The 17,804-nt window shown below is 40.9% G+C and overlaps 1 protein-coding gene across 1 annotated transcript in view; it reads right to left on the bottom strand.

The window, feature by feature from the left end:
* Positions 1-69: 69 nt before the first annotated feature.
* arhgef40 (Rho guanine nucleotide exchange factor (GEF) 40) overlaps positions 70-17,804 on the bottom strand; it is a 40,557-nt gene continuing 22,822 nt past the window's right edge. The window contains exons 17-27 of the mRNA XM_035674936.1: positions 17,219-17,743; positions 15,524-15,894; positions 14,851-15,100; positions 13,241-13,330; positions 11,215-11,421; positions 9,170-9,349; positions 8,559-8,739; positions 7,434-7,544; positions 5,278-5,387; positions 3,261-3,304; positions 70-3,120 (exon numbers count right to left, since the gene is read on the bottom strand). Coding sequence (XP_035530829.1) covers positions 3,278-3,304; positions 5,278-5,387; positions 7,434-7,544; positions 8,559-8,739; positions 9,170-9,349; positions 11,215-11,421; positions 13,241-13,330; positions 14,851-15,100; positions 15,524-15,894; positions 17,219-17,743 — 2,052 coding nt within the window. The 3' untranslated portion in view covers positions 70-3,120; positions 3,261-3,277. The remainder of the gene's footprint in view (positions 3,121-3,260; positions 3,305-5,277; positions 5,388-7,433; positions 7,545-8,558; positions 8,740-9,169; positions 9,350-11,214; positions 11,422-13,240; positions 13,331-14,850; positions 15,101-15,523; positions 15,895-17,218; positions 17,744-17,804) is intronic.

The raw sequence follows: 17,804 nt of genomic DNA, 5'->3' as shown, positions 1-17,804 counted from the left end.
AAGGTTCAAGCACAACCTCCAACCCACCCCCGACCCCCCAGCCCTCCCCTCCTCTTAAATCCCCTCTGAGAGGTTTGGAACTCGGATCCAGTTTTAATTCGACACGGGGGAAAAAAAACAGTCAAAGTACAATTATCAAGTAAGCATAACATGCATTTCCAACATTCCACATTCCTTTCAAAAAATGTAAACATCAGGAAGAGTGCGTCGTAGCAATAGAGCGAGAGAAAAGTTTCTACACATTAATACTGCCTTGCCACGGCGTACACAAGTGAGGAATTCTGCATATGACAATCTATACTGCAGTAGGAATGAAAGATGGTGTTCATTACATTGCTTCCAATATAACGCAATGTACCAAACAGCTAAAGGCTATGAAGTGTACGAGGCTTCTCCAAGCCAACAAATTACATATTGATTCAGAAACGGCTCAATAGCCATTTGCAATTTCTGAATTTGAATGCAGATATGAAACGTGTTAAATCTGATAACGGCGACAAACTGCTGCCGCTGCTGTCTGCAGACACGAGCTTAACCTCCCGCTGCTGCTGGCTTTCGCTACCTGATGGTTTCATATTGTACCTTAAGCATGATATTGTTTGATAGTGATGCTATCCAATCAAACCAGTAAGTGGATGATGATTGGTTTTACTGGCTGCTTGCTTGCTGTCATATAATATGAGCTATGACTACGTCTAATTCTTTTTGGCTGCATCACAACATAAAATGACATTGCGAGCAGCACTAATGTAATTTCCTTATAGAATTTTTTGAGTTCTGAGAGTTTGATTAAGATTCAGCAGTGTAACAAGTATTTCTAATGGCGGACCCATTAGTGAGTGAGGCAGAGTAGTAGAGGTTAAGCTTCTGTTCTGCAAGTAGAAGTTATTATTGTAGCTATCGTATCCATTAGCTTTGAGATATGACATCTTAAAGTGAATGTTCAACATTTTGGGTAATACGCTTATTTGCTTTCTTGACCAGAGTTAGAGAGAAGACTGATACCACTCTCACGTCAATGTGAAGCTTATGCCAGCAATCGTTAACTTAGCTTAGCACAAAGACTTGAAGCAGGGGGAAACAGCTAGCCTAGCTCTGTCTGAGAGTAACAAAATCTGCCTATTGGGACTCATTAAGTAAATCTAATTTGTGTAATCCATGCAAAAAAAGAAGGGTAAAAACTTTTCCAGGCGGAATAAATTGACTTTTTCTGGCAACCTCACAGTGATGACAAGACTCCAGGAAGTTTCTGTACCCGGCCAGGAAACAGTCTGGCACATAACTTCTCATTAAACTACAATTTATCGTTTTTATGTACGAAACAAACAATGAGACATAACGTGTTAATAAGTGAGCTTTAAAGGCGCTGGTATGTGGTTTTTGACCCCTTTCGGATGGACCCAGCCTAGCTGTTTACTCCTATTTACAGTCTTAATGCTAAGGTAAGATAAGTGGCTGCTGAAAGTAGCTTCATATTTTAAACATGAGAGTGGTATAGATCTTCTCATATAACGCGAATAGGCCTATTTCCCAAAATGTCAAACTATTCATTTAAAATTTACGATAAAGCAAATGTCTTCACATCACAATCAATCAATCATCTCAAACATTTTTAGGCAATGGGCTTTGAAGATATCATAAAGACTTCTACAAACAAACATTCACAAACAGATGCTGAAAAAGAAACAGTTGGGGGCGTTCTAGGAAACTGCCTTCCTTTGAGCAACAACCTAAAGGTCAGATCTGAGTAAATTACCTCTTTAAGAATAATCAGAAGTAGTTCATGTCTTCTGGCTGCAAGCACAAAACCAGTAAAACCGGAATATAGCACATAGAACAGATCCACCTTTCTCTATTTTATGGAGAAAGCAGTCCACTCAGAAAAGCTCAGATGTAACAACAATACCTCTTTGTAGAAAACATTGCACAGACACCCATTTTATACCTTTGGCATATATAATATGGCATCTTATATTAAAAAGGAATAGTATTCAATTTATTACTGGTAGTTATCAGTACGCTGCAGAACATTTTTTAAGGCACCAAGAAGCTCATGTTGCTGACATAAGTTACACTTTAAAGAATTTAATACAATTTCGCCCTTAAATCCTTGCCACTGTTAATACGACATCATTAGCTTAAACAAACACAGTAACAGAATGTATAGCAGTTGGGTAATATAGTACTGTAAGACGTTTCCCGTTCATCATCGAGGCAACTCTTACTGTATGTGTCCAGAAGTAACCTTGCCTGACGTTGATTTAACCACTGTACCAGGCTGTAAAATGACCTCAGTGAGTGTGTGTGTGTGAGAGCATGTGAATAGTGCTCCACTGTCTTATGACAATAAGAATGACTGCATGTGTTGAGGGCCACTGTGTGTGTGTATTTGTGTGCGCGTGCATGCTCACACCACCCCTGCCTCATTTACATAGATGCAATCACACCTAGCCTATGCCACGCATTTTTTACACAGACAGTAGACAAAAAAAACAACCTACAGTACTCCATTCGGCGATATGAAAATGACAAAGTACATAATACAAATCTGCAATCCTACGGTGGATTTACGCCTTGTATATTACTTCCTGTTTATTATCAGATGCTGGAGCATGTGATGCGTACAGTCAGCCAGCCAGGCAGTCAGTGGTTCAGACCAAGTGGTTTGGCCTAGTGGGGAGCCGTGGGGCAGACAATGGCCGCACTGTGTGGCTGAAGTGCCTTTGGTGTCAATGACTCTGCCAGCAACTGAGACTGGCAGATCCAAAATGGCGGAGTGCAGAGAGCCCTGCTGGTGCTTGTCATGGTTTAAACAGGGCAGTTTTTGATCCTTTTTTGGAGGCAGCTTTTCTTCGGTGGCTCATATCAGAGCTGGGAGGTTTATAACGGGGAGGAAAGCAGTGCATTGCTGCTCCGGCTAATCTGCTGGCATTTTATTTGTTTTAAGGAGGTGAAGGGGGCAGGAGGGAAGGGAAGGGAAGGCGAGTGAGCATGTGGGACAACTTCAAATAGAGTCTGAGGGTCTCCGTTTTGTCTTCTTGCTCCTGAGGTCCAGTTGGCTTGTCCAGAGGTGAAATGGAGATGTTTAAACCTTCAAAAAAAAAGTCCAGGGTCCAGTTTCTGATTGGAAAAAGTTAGAGAAAGAGAATTAGTTTTTTACATAAATCATAAGCACTGTGAGTTCTTTCTGTAGAAAAAGAGTAAGTAAAGTGAGGGATGCATTGACATATGTAAAAAAAAACAACAACACAGTAACTTACTCTTATTGAGATGACGGTTAAACCGCTGTAGAGGGGGACTGACTCTGAGATAAAAAACAAAACAGAAACAGTCACATTTTTAATTCCGCGCTAAAGTGTGTGTGTGCGTGCCAAAGCGTGCATGTACACGGGCACAAGCGGCAATCCTCCCTCTGTTGTTGAATATGTGCATATCGCTGTCTGTGTGTTTGCCCTATCTGTTTGGGCTGTGTGTGTCCGTCTGTCTGTCAATCTGTTCCCAGCGCAGTCTGTTTGCCAATCTGTCATATTCTGTTTGCTAGATAAGGAGATTGAGAGAACGTGTGTGTGTTTGTCTGTGTGTGTGTGTGTGTGTCTACGCACAGAGCAAATTCATTTAAACCATGGAGATGGCAGGCAGGTATTGCTGTTTCCTTACAGCTTAGAAGATGCACACACACACACACGCTGTCTTCACTTTACTAACATACTGAAATGATTTTGCTGTTTAGAGGGTCGCAGACATGCAAATGGCTGAAATTCCTCAGCAGCTGAGGAGCATTTAAGATTGGTTTTCTATTTTGCACAAATAACAAAACAACAAATCTTTTCTTATGTATAATATGTTACACACAAAAAAAGAAACAAATTGATAGTGCTGGAAAAATTCTAAAAGCCAAATGGGCCTTTTGAATGCAATCACCCAAAAAGAAAAAGCCATGCATGAAGATCAGGCAAATCACTGCGAACTGATTTGAAAATGACACACTTCAGGCATCTGGGATCTAAGACACTGACCATGTGACTGCGACGTCTAGCCAGGAACCTTTTATTGCATGCCATCCCTACTTTCTCTCCCCCTAACTCCTTTTCATCTCGCTATAAGCTACCGAACGGAGGCAAACATTTTTGAAGAAATACTTGCAGAGGTGGGTGATCTACTAAGTGTTTTTTGCATTTGTATGCCTTTATTAGGGGATGGGGATAGGGATGGAGAACAGCCGGAAATAAACTGGGGACATCTTAACCCACCTGTTTTCGGGTGGGTTTGGTTTGACTGTCATAAAACAACCTACACATATAACACACTTTTTCACATGGCACGCAGAGTCGAACCAACTTTAACACATGGATGTGCAGAAGCACAAAACAAACAAAGTGCAAACAGCATATAAAAAGACAAAATACATACAATTGAAGCACAACACAGGACAAAACCACTAAAAATGGCCTATCCCACAAACCATAACAACCACACAGACGGCTATGCCCCTGCTGAAATACTCACTAAAAGTTGAGTAAAGTTGAAAGTGAAAGTTTCACTGTTACCGCATTGAGTTTTGTGTCTCTCACTTAATCTCTGATTCACAACACTCAACACTACAAAAAAAATCCCGTCCCTGCTTCTAATAATGCAAGCTTGTTCACACTCACATATCATACTTCTCGCACTGCAGCATACCATATGTTCTAGCCTGTGCTGTCATTTACTGCTACCATTATAGTATTTGATAAGCCCCATCCAGCCCGGCGTCCACCTGTAGGCTTTGAATCTGCGCTCCTCTACAAGCTGATACCTCTCCCTGCTGAGTTTGTGGTTAAGGAAGTGACAAAAGCAAAGCCTTGATGCCAAATATGAATGCTGTACATTCACATAATAATCTATTCTATGTCAGTTGGCTTACTGGGCTGATACTAGTGCCAACCAGTGCATGGTTTGAAAGAATGCTGTACTCATTAGCAGTCTCTGACCATGCTCAGCATTGCAAACTCCCCCCTGGTCATTCCTGGGTCATCAGAGTCCTACCAGGGACTTTTTTTGGGGGAAATGCAGGTAATGTTCCTGAGTTCCTAAAAAAGATTCCTTGAAAACCATCTTCCACTGTGGTTCCAGAGGGAAAGATAAACACCCCTAACCTGCCCTCTTCACTGCACATTCCTCACATTTCAAATCTATATTTAACCACGGTGATGTGTTGGGTAATTTATGCAAATAACAATTCTTTCGCCACTCTGGAATCACTGGATTGTGCGTTATATGGGCACACTGTGACCCTACCTGCGAGTAACTTGTTGATCCGGAGCTTCTCCTGGGGTCCCTCCCAGACGCTGGGGATCCCCCCTCCTTCTGACTGCCGACCGAGGAGGAGTCTGAGCAGCTACTGTGGACTGAGAGAGGTGGTCATGGGTTAACAGACAGCTTCAAAATGCATTAAATCTAGCAGCTGTTGGACACACTTAAAATATGTATTTTCCTGTCAAATAATGATACTGTCCTGCATTTAGGGCATGATTTGCATGCATGGATTGCCTCCCATTTACATTAGCACTGTGCGTGTGCATTTCTATACTGTAAAAATCAGTGTATCATAATGTTTTCTTGAAATGAAAAATGGGGAGCGACTGGGTAAGGAAGAGACAAAGGGAGAGGAGTCAGAGAGAGGAGGCATTTTTCTCATCCTGTTCAATGAATTTCTAACACTGTGTTCTGTCCCGGAGGACAATTCATGCATTGAAATCCTGAGCTGCTGCACTCAATGAGACACCTGGTGAGCAGTATGTGCATTACACTGAGCTATGAATGGGAAATGACTTTGGCTCTAGGGCAACAGCGGCCTTTGGAGACTGGATTGGGGGGTCTGGAATCTGAAGAATTATATTACAGATTGTGTGTTTTTTTTGTTTTAAGTTTTTTATGCTTTAACCCTGTGGACGCACCTCGTTTCTCAAGGGGGGAGAAACTCCACCCTCAGATGTTGTAATATGATTATATGTGATGTGCGTCCTAGGAGTGACTGTAACTTTCCTTCAACCTGCCTCTTATGGGTCTAACTCAGTCGGTAATTTCCTCATTTTTCAAGTGGGATTCTGACTATGCTCAGTGCATTCAGCTGGGAACTGTTGTGAACCTGTTGCTGATTATACGTGTAGGTGGAGAGTGTGCTAATGCTGCTGATAGCATTAAGTATAATAGTAAGAGCAAGATAATGACAGTTTTTTTCAGTGTCACTCACTGTTTGGCTGTTTCTTTATGGACTTTCATAGAACTGGCAGATTCCTCTTAATTCATATCGTTGCACGAACGTTGAACAGATTAAGTTTTAGAAAGGATTTCTACATTGCAGCTACTCAGAAAATATCTCAATATTTGGTCAGTTATTAACAGGAATAGGTGCTATATGGTCAAAAGTTTGATTATATGTTATTACATTTCTACTGATCCGTAGATATTTTCCACTATCAGTATGTGACTATATGCTAACTACAGGCAAAATCCACTAATCAAGGTTCAAAGCAATGAAATGTGTTCCACCATGTTATGCATTTAATGAGACCAAACTCAGTAACCGATTTTTTTTAACTTTAATTACAGCTTGATAAGTCATTAAACAGAAATTTATAGAGCGATAACATGATAATATCATGATATGATCCCACTGAAAGTCAGTAACAGTCATGTTTTAATTATCACCCAGCCCTACAGAAAACAAAATAGAGGAAATGCAAGATAAAGCTGTCTTTAAACTGTACACCAGCCTTCTAGGATGGATGTTTCCTTTCATTTCCGCCTTTTTATGGATACAGTATAGGATGACAAAGCCACAGTTTAGGGGAGACAGAGGACTGAAGGTTGTGATGGGATTTGATCAGAGCAGAAGTCAAATCTGTTTCCACAGTCAGGCTTTTTGACTGCGCTACATATTCTCTGCAGGCATGTCACAGCTCCTCAAAATTTCTCAGTATGAGACAAATATCAAAAATTCATAGAGTAGCTCGGGGGCGCGAGATTGAAAAAAAAACCATGTACCACGTTATTACCTTGTCACATGGGGAGATACACCCGAGACCCGTTTTGTTTTCTGTCTGTAATCTCAGGGCCACATCACTTTCCAGCTCAGAAAGCAGATTTGAACAATCCAGTAATCCAATCTGGTCACATAAAACCGACTGACTTCCTGAAGCCACAGTTTGAACTGAAAACGGTTTAGACTTTCTGTATCTGTAAGGGGAGAACTGCAGGGTTTCAAAATAAAACTCTACACTGGACTATTATCTAATGTTTACATGATCATATTCTCTGTAAGATCAAGTGTTTTTCCCATAAAAAAAAAGTACCAATTCAAATCTGTGATGCCTTAGCACAGTGCTTCAAGTACTTGCAGCCTCCCATACATACTGTATTTGTGTTACAGATGTATTCCCTTAAGACCCTACCTCTGTCGTTAAGACTGTAGATGGAGTCCAGCTCTGAGCCTGGAGTTCCTGTCGCATCCAGCAGCAGCTTACTGGAAACTCCCATGCAGAGTGACTCCTTCAGACACAACTCTGGGAAGAGCAGAGTGGAGAAATCATGAAAAAACAACATTGCATACAGAAACATAATGTACACAGCTGCTTTTGTGAGATGCTCTTTCACATAGCACGCTGCAGTATAATATTATTTAATTTTTTTAAGGGACAGGTGTAACAGGGTAATGTAAGAACTCCATCTATCTGGGAAAATACTGTTTATTGTTTGGGTACATGGGAACAATGCAGTTTGAAGTAACAGTGCCTAAAATGTGTCAGTTTCATTTTTTTTATGCCAGCTACAGTGCATCTTATCCAGTGTGATACTGTAACCTGAACCTTCTACAGGAAGCAATCCTGAGACACAAGCCTTTATGGACCCAAGGAGGTGGATATGACATGTGATAGCCAGCGGTTCCTTGTGCTTGGAATGCTTTAGGCATTAACAAATGAACAATCAAACAGCAGAGTGGACTGATGCAGATATTTTTTTACATGTTCTCTATTCATAGGAAAGACAATTATCACCCTAGATAAAGTTACAATCAGATTTGTCTTCAATGCTGTCTGAGGGCAAGAGAATTGTGAGTCCATGCAATACAAGATCAAGACAATGCTAAGAGTGACGAAAATAGAGATTATTGCAAAGTCAATTTACTATTACTTTTGCTGCAATTAACGTAACAACACATATTTTAAGTATTGTTCTTCTATAACACTGTCGGACTCATGATGGACAGTTTAAAAAACAGATTAAAATCGTTTCATCCTTTTTTACGCCATGCATTCTTCTTCCTTGTCAAACCCTGGCACCTACATTACCCACAACGCATCTCAATACCCAGCAGTTTGGTCAGAGATTCAGGTATGTTACGCTAGTAGATTTCTCACAGCTTCCTTTAGAGCCACAAAAAGCTGTACACAACATCTTTCACATATGCAGTAGTATTCCCAAAGTTGTGTAAAATTATCAACTTTCCCTTTAAGTTGATGTATGTGTCATACGGGAGGCTTAAGTTGAGGCCTCTGCGGTCAAAGGTCAGACTGTACCTGTGTTGTTGATGGCGTGTGTCCACAGCAGATGGGCAACGTCATGAGTCCAGGCCACCCTCTCCTCCCTGTCCTTCGCTTGCAGCGTGACGCAGTCTCTGATTCGAGGAGCCTGTCGCACCCAAACTTCGAACTTCACGCCATCCTCCCCAACGCTCTGAGTCAGACCCATCTCACTTGTCTGCAGGGGGGGAAAAAGGTAGAAAAAGTCAAGAGACATACTGGAAAAGAGGAAAAAGAATGGAAGGGAATGCGAACTAAGACAAAAAGTCGAACTGAAATGCAGAGTGTGTATGGCAGAAATGTCCATTTAAAAAGAAACCAATACGGAATTTTTACATTTTGGTGACAGGGACCGTCTTCTCATGAGTTTCTTCTCCCAAAATAATTAGCCGAAAAAACCTCAGATTGAGTTTATCTTAGTTTGCTTTCGAATGAATCAATACAAAAAGTGGATTTTCCTCAAAACTCTTCAAACGCTGTCAGGACGGAGGGAGATAATGAAAATTAAAGAAAAAGATTATGTGTGTAAAATAAAGACAGAGACAGTGTATGTGTTTATTTGTGTGTGTGTGAGTGTATATTTGTGTGTGTGTGTGAGAGATCTGTACCTTGATACTGTGTTTGTAGCTGTAGGAGATGCGTCCCGGGCCTGGGCTCTTCTGTTTGGTGAAGATGACGACGTGCTGGTAGAGGAAAACATTCCTCATGCCTGCCCGCTTCCTCCGAGCTCCCCCGCATACCGTCAGCTCGCCCTGCCGCACCAGCTCGCCGCGCTCCGCCACGGGGATCTGAAATCACACACACACACACACACGTTAGGATACATTTATCTTGGCCTGAGGCCCAGGCTCAGGGCCTTTATCTGCAAAGATACCATCTTAATTTCTATCTTTAGCCTAAAATTTAGTTTTAAAATTATGTTTTCTTTGCCAGTGGGTTGAAATATTTAACATTTTTAAAATCTAGTTTCTGAAACAAGTACAGAAGTATTGCAAAAAGGCAGAGTACTATAATAAACAGATTGGGAAGCACCTTTAAAGAGCATTTTAAAGGGCCAGTGAGTACGCATTTTGCTGCCTCGTAGCACAAAAATGCTGCGTTAAAATGTCTTCTTAAGGTTATTCACACCTCTACTGCCTGACAGAAGCTGATTGGTCTGCTTTCTGTTTTGGAGCTAAATTTTATCCTTTCCCTCCGTCACCTCCTCAAATGTTCGTTTTGCAGTTGCGAGACATTTCAGCTACAAAGACTGAAAAGCCTTGTTCTCGAGTCAATAAAGAAAAGGACAAAGCAGTATGATTATTACAGTGCCATGCATGGTGACATACTGAATTCCTTCTTCACAAGGATGATTTCTTTCTGTTGGATCTTTGCTCTAATTGGCCAGCTGACTCATGTCCTTTGTAAAAATGTGACTTCATTGTTCATGTCAATTACAGGGCTAAAAGACTTTGTGATGTTGCTGCAACTCCTTCCAGAGGAACATAGAGGTTGGTAAAAGTCAAATCGTATGTAATGCTCCTTAAAGCCTCCATACCAGTCTTGAAAATACACAAACAAACAGGGGCGGGGGGGCAACATAAACGATACAGGAGGCTGACATTTCCCAACCGTAACCGCTCTGCCAATAAAATTAAAAGGACTGATAATTTACCAGCAACCTGTCACTCTGAGCTTTTATTTTTAAACCTCTAGAGATGTGTGGGTCATAATATAAGTGATGCTTCACACACATTATTAACACCCACATCCACACCCACCCAGACACACACACACACACACCTGCACATACGGTTGTTTTACTTGGAGAGCTTTTGCAGTGCAATTTGAAGTAGCTCAATGGGAGTGTTTGTGCTGCCGTAATCTCTCCCCTCACTCAGAGGGGGGGAGGAGAGGATGGTTGTGTGTGTGTGTGTGGGTAGGTGTGTGTGTGTGTGTGGGAGTCAAACGTTTGTCACGACTAGCTCTGAATGATACTGCTGTGTGAAAGAAGCACAATATGGGGCAAGTAGATGTGGTGTTTTCTGACTTTTTGATAAAGGTTAAAGCTGTTTTTTATATTCATCATAATGTGCAAGAGTGGTATAAAAGTGTTCTCCTAGTGGTTTGCCTAAGAAAATGCCATCTTTTCCCCCTTAAGCTACTTTCCTCTATGTGTGGTCTGAACTAGATTAAAGACTGTTCCATAGTTTTAAATTCAGATTTTCATTGAAAAAAAAGAGATTTTAAAGGAGCACGAAGGATCACAACTACAGTATTTTCACCTGGATTTTACATTCAAACACACTCAAATGTTGTTGTGTTTCCTAATGCAAGAAGATGCTGATCATTGTAGCTCACAATAAACTTGGTCTTTTTGTGATGAGCAAACCTCAAAACATCTTCCAGTAGTAGAAGAAAATCAGAGAAAATGCAAATGAGCTTCTGGTTATGCACCTATAGTCATTTTTAACATGGTTAACCTGAAGAGCATTTGTACTTTTTTATATTTAATAAACAAAAACTTGAAATAAAAGTAAAGAAGTGATGAAACAATTCCATCTCTTCCAGCTGCCTGACCTCATCGAGATGAGTTAGTTTCTTTCCCTCTAAGAAAAGAAAGTGGGACTTGATTCACAGTTGCAGAGTCACAAACTGGGACAGGCGTTCTCACCGGACATCCGACGATGAGGTCACTAGCCCTCAGGTCCTCGCCGTGCCGCTGGGCGTGCCTCAGGATGGAGAGGGCAGAGTCGGAGGCGGGGTTTATCCCTCCCAGCTCCTCCAGGGCCTCGCAGTATTGCTCCAGTCTCTGAGTGGGAGCCTGAAGACAGTGAGGGAAGGACAGAGGGGAGAGGGGGGAGGCTGAGGGGAGCTTGGACTGTGGGAGAAGGGAGAGAAGATGGGAGTTGCAGGAAAAGGAAATGTTAGAGCAGGTTGTCGCTTATGGTGTCACATCTTCACACTTAAAGTCAAAACAGAACTTCCAACAGTTGTAAAAGTTGATTGTGATTATATTATACCTTATACCGCACACAAATATCCCTGAAACGTAAAAAGTAGTGTATAATCTATAGTCACTAACCAAGATTTATTTACCATAATGCATTGCACAGAAAGAGAAAAGATGGTAAATGTAGACGGATGTCAGATAAGAGGAAATTTCTTAATTTTTTTCAACTTGTTTCATGTATAGGTATTCAACAGGTTTAAGATAGGAACCTTAAAATTGACATTATTTAGCCTACAAAAGAGAACTATTTATGGATATAAAGTGTGTTTTCTCACAATATAGATACTAACAATACATAAAGAAAAAAAACACTAAAAATAAGTCATATAAACTAATATGATAGACATGTTTTGATAGATATATGATATCTTTGTGCCTTAGATTTGAATATGGGTGACGTTTAGTTGAAGTCTATTCATCAGTGTTGAACGACAGCCATTACAACAAATGTTTTAACTGAAAAATAGTATTAGTACGAAGTAGTACAAAAGTATTTTGAGAAGATTTACAACAGCTAAAAATACATTTTAGTTTAAGATGATTGAGGTCTTAACTAGTCTTCAGTTGAAACTTTTCGTTAATGATTATTTAGGTTGAATCTGATGACAAAAATTGCTGAACATCTATGTTTACATGCTTTTTCCATCTGTTTTTGGTGAAGAGCTCTTTTGGTCAGTAGCAATTACCACTCGAAACGTGCAATCAGGGTAATTATTGTTTTGGTCATTATATCTTCAAGTGACAAGCACCCGAGCCTGATTTTGCAGTCGTTATTGGTTGAAAAATACAAATAAACTACAAACAGAATGACATTTTAATCAGTTCCTTTCTTTGTGAAATCCCATCCTCCCCCAAAGCAGCCACATGTGCCGTTCTCTGTCCTCGTCGTCATAACAATCATCACCGCCATCCCCCCAAATGATCCCCATCATCATCCAGTCCGAACACCAGTTTCTCGTCCATCACCATCCCGATAACCATAAACCCTCCTGCAGCCATAATCCACAATATGTCCAAGTCGTTTTAAAGGACGGGATGTGAACTCACACCGCCTCCTGGTGGTGGTTTCTTAGAAATGCTCCTTTATGAAACACTTAACTTGAATGTAGCCTCAAAGATCTTAAGCACTGTGATCTCTCCTTGTAAAGTCCTCTCAGTAATCTCATGATGCTGTCGATGTATTAGTTTTAGTTAATTGTAGCTTGCAAGCTCAAATTACTTTCTCTCTAATCCGCCTTTAATTGGCTTTTCTAGTGTACATTAAACATGTAATTAGCTTTACTGTATACAGCTCATTTTTAATTGCAGCCACTGTTGAATAAAACAACTTTAATGGGTTTATGCTTGTGATGTGCTCCAAAATTACTCATAATGATGTTCTCACATTGTGATTTAACAGATTTTCTAAAAGGAAAATAAGCAAATAAAAATTCTATGACCCTGACACCCTTATTATGTGTATAGATTCAGGAATGTGTGATCATTGGCGAGAAAACACGGCGCTTTTCTTTAATTGAAAGTATGTTTACTGAAATGAGTTGACACATGCAGGGAGACCCATTTAGAAAGACTGGTTAAACTCCTCAGATTGAAACCCTTCAACTCAAATGTCTGTGGGACAAAAACAACTGATGATTTAAAGAGATTCAAGGGTTGAATCAAACAGCAGCAACGAGATGAATCTTACCTTAAAGAAGTCGGCAGCCTGTGTGACCAGCGGAGAGTCCAGTTCTGGTTTAGCCCTGATGTAGTGGGAGTACTGCATGAACTGCTCCCTCTGTGTGTGTGAGTAACAGAAACATAAATGAGAGAACGTAGGAGGAGTTGATGTTTTGTATTGTGGTTTGCCTCTAATCTGGTCAATGACACAATGAATGGGTTAAATAAAAAAATAGGTTACTTAAAGCAAATTATAACTACTGTTTTTGAGAGTGCTAGACTTGTCTGCAGTGGTGGAAAGTAACTAAGTATGTTTACTCAAGTACTGTACTAGTACAATTCTGAAGTACTTGTACTTTGAGTATTTCCATTCTCTACTACTTCATACTTCTACTCCACTACAACTCAGAGGCAAATATTACACCATTTACTTTTTAATTTAAGTTACAAATCAGAATCTGATTAATGCTACAAAATATAATCAACAAATAAATAACTATAGTATTATATCAGTAAGACTTTATTGATTGCTGGGGGAAATATACAAGCTACCCAGCGTTATATAAAGCATTATATATAAAGTATATATTCAAGAATTAAAATTAGCCCCACATTTACCAGCTGCAATATTAAAGTCATGAACACATTATATTCCATCGATAATCAGTAATTATAATCCAATAATATATTAGCATTAATAAGTATTTATGTACTGTGATATTGCTACTTTTACTTAAATAAAGTTAGCTTCTTCCACCACTGCTTATCTGAATATTTATTTGGATGCATTGTGGTAAATTTGAAGTCAAAATCTGTAACATTTTTACATAAAAATGTCTGATATATTACTGATATTATCAGAAATATATGTGTGATTCCTGTAAAAAATCCTCACACAATGCCCAACAAGTATTCCATGCATGTTGTATGTATGCAGTATGCATTATATTTCAACTAAAAAAACATGGACCGACATGTTAAAACTGATTTTTGGGGATTTCTTGAGGTTTCACTCAATACGCGTCTTTATCTTATTGTTTCCAAACAAATGTGAGCAAGCCTCTTCCTGCCTCGAAGTGAATACAAAATGAAATCTTCCATTTCTTGCCTCAAAATGTCTAACAATTAGATTGCTACATGAAAGATGTCTTCAATAAAGTACAATGAGGGCCTTAACAGGGTTAACACTGTATCACAGGGGGATTTCCAGTAACTCTCCAGATCAGTCTGTTAAAGGAAAAATAGCATCTTTGGGTCTTATTTTGGTACTTTTGGCCCTTCTAAATAGCACTACAAGTACAGTTAAGTTAAGAGGGCTCTGCAGTGCATAGTAGTGCATGCATACTTCAGTGGTATCCAACCTGGGGATTAGGACCACTCAAAGGGCTCATGGATAAATCAGATTCTTAATGGATTAGGGAATAAAGAAAAGTAAAATTTACATACATACATACTTTTTTCTTTATTCTTTTCTTTATTTCTTGTAAAATACTGGATAGTTTTACCTCATCGGGCCTCCGTATAATCTTCACATGAATAATCTGAATAATCTTGCTCATCCTGCTCACACCTCATAGACATATGGACCAGATTCTAAAAACAATGTTTTATTCTTTCACCTTACATTCCTGCACTTACATATTTGCTGAAGCAGTCCTGTTGCAACAAGCTCTGCACAAGCGCTCCCTCCATGGCAGGTAGTAGGTTCTGCGAGTGGAAGGTGCTGAGGCTGACCCAGTTGGGGAAGAGGGTGTCTGCCTTCCCCCTGATGGAGGCTGGGGTGTCTGAGAGCTCCAGTAAGGGGAGGTATGTCTCTTCTACCCCCTTCAGGACAGCCACATATTGCCTCTCTGAACTCAGCATCCTGCACCAGAGCAGGTACAGCTTACTGCAGGACAAACGGGAGGGAAACAAGGAGACGATAAGGAGAGCAGGAAAATGGTTGAGTAAATATGCAAGAGAAACAAATGTGGGAGAAAGAGGAGAAGCGGGAGGGAAGAAGAAGTGGGAGTGAAGATAGCAGTAAGAAATGGACAGAGATCAAACAGTTAGTAATGATAAAATTATCTGAGATTGCATGCTGACTGATAAAATCGTTCTGAAATAGACTTCAGTTGTACTCAAATTATCCCAAAAAGGATGAATCACTTCACCCTTTCATCTCAGCCTGGCCTCCTCTTAATGTAATTTATAATGCTGGTCTTGTTTTGGAGCTCTCAGCCAAGTCAAACCTACTCCTGCTTGTCTTCACACACACAAGTTCCCACACAGGAAAACACACGGGACAGTTTATAAAAAGAAAAAAACTCACCTCTGTGCAGTTGAACCGGCCCGATCTGTCCCCGTCTCCCTCTCAGTCCTCCCGAGCAGCACGTGTTGCCTTGGCGACCCCGTGTGGTCCACCACCTCCTTGCTGCTGACCTCCACCCCTCGGATTAACACCCCTCCTCCTCCTCCTCCGCCCCAACCAGGGATGGCTGCAGCCATGCTAGTGGTAATGACTGGGTCAGCTAACGTCCGTCTCCCCAGCCAGGACATGGGGGAGCTACGGCTCGACCCGCCCACTGGGGACTCGGCAGGTTTGGGGGTGGCTGTGCCTCGGCGGGGAGCCAGAAGAGCCTGGAGGTCAAAGCTTGGGTGGCGCTTCCTGGGGGGTTTGGGAGGGAGCGGGGCATCTGTGGGCTGTTAGGTGAAAAACACTGTTATAAACATTAATATTAGCAATAGACAGATTAAGATTAAACCAATACGGTAATTTTGACCTGTTAAACTTGCATACATTTTTTGCATTTTTTTGCAATAGAATAAGCATGTAAAATCAGCATTGCCGTCACTGTAGTAAGTGCAATAATCACTCTCCTTTTAGCTCTGTTTTGGTCTCCACCAACTCCTGAGGGAAATCTGGCTCTTTAGCAGCTGGCAGTGGTGAGTTGTCAGTTAAGGGGTGGAAAATAAAAACAATGAGCTGAAAGTTGCTAAAACGGCCTTCAGAGTTGAGGAGAACTGTAGAGTCGGGTGATTTTTCTCTGTGGGTTAATGAGTAACACCGCTAACATACAAGCAATCATTTGATCTATTGTTAATACAAAAGACATAAAAGCGGCTCCGATGATGATTTTGAAATTACATTTTCTATTACAGTGATTTCAGTAAGGATAACAGGCACAAATCAAAATTGGAATTGGAAAGTCTTATCTTTTTACACTGGACCAGGCCAGTTACCAAAAAGGATAAAGATCCATGTTTGTAATTTGAATGCTTCAGACCAACAACTACATGGATATCACATATATAGCAGTGTATATTATATATTGTGTACACTGTATATTGACATTACTGAAGACTATAAAGCCGTAGTGTATTGTCGAAGTCAGCTGTTAATGGATAAAATGGCTAATCCAAGAAAATGAAGTTTAAGACAAATGAAGGTACTGCTTAACATTGCTGCAGAAATATATAAAAAACATAAAATCCAATATGATCATAAAGTATTTCGGCACACTGAAATGCAGCTTTGCCCTCAATAGCTCAATACAACTAGAAAAGGACAGCAGGCTCCTTTAGAGTAAATGCGGTGTTAATGCAGATATGACATTTAAGAGTGAGCTGCATGCAAGTGGAAAATAAAACTTAAAATAAGACAAGTTAACCTATGAGCCAGTGTCCAAAAAAAGTTGTCCTCTGTAAACCTCCCGAGAGAATTTCTTTAGCAATCCCATGGGGATTTAAAATCTAGATCCTAAATATATAATATAAGATTTTCCACTCACAAGTCAGGTTTTATAATTAGATTCAAATTCAAAACTCAGTTGATTGGCCGCTCCAGCATTATTATATGGTGACACCCTAGTGCAAATAGGATTGTTTGTTATGCTGAGGGGCATATTTTCGATTTAAAAAAGAAATAAATAACTGCAGAATAGAATAATAGAATAAATTATAGAGTAATACCGTAGAAAATAAGACAGAAATAAAATATTCAAAACAGAATAAAGCACAAACGCACACTCTTCTTTGCAGGATTCAGAAGGTTCTGCAGGAACTTCCCTCCTCCAGCTCCGCCTGCTCCTCCTCCGCTTCCTCCCACTGGTCCTTCTTTCTTATTCCCTTTCTCCTCTCCTATCTTCAGTGTGGAGCAGGTTTGCGGCCTGAACAGCGATGCCAGGGATCCCCAGGACTGTAGCCCACCTTCGCCTCCTCCAGCTCCCAGACCCCAGTCGCCCTCTCCCTCAGGACCCATCAGGTCCCACAGGCTGCTGGCAGAAGGCGTCTTTGGCTTCCCCTGGCCCTGATTCTGGGCCCTGTCAGACTGGAGGAACCGCGGTTTAACCTGGGCTACGGTCCGCTGGTAGCGCTCTACCGTCTGGGTCCATAGATCCAGGAGCGCTCCACCACCAAGCTCTATAGCTAAGGAACGAGCATCCTGGAAACGGGACGGGGGGATCGGAGGGAGGGAGGCGAGAGGGCAGGTTGAAGAAGAAGGTGGTGGCGAGGAGGAGGTGGAGGAGACTGCATCACACCACTGGGTGGCCTGCACAGGAGACGGGAAAGAAAAGATGGCTGTTGTTTGCCCTCAGGAAGATTTGAAACCA

Source organism: Morone saxatilis, unplaced genomic scaffold, assembly GCF_004916995.1.
Source record: "Morone saxatilis isolate NCDOM2014 unplaced genomic scaffold, NCSU_SB_2.0 Contig4, whole genome shotgun sequence".
NCBI lineage: Eukaryota > Metazoa > Chordata > Actinopteri > Moronidae > Morone > Morone saxatilis.
This window is presented reverse-complemented; position numbering and strand designations above follow the sequence as displayed.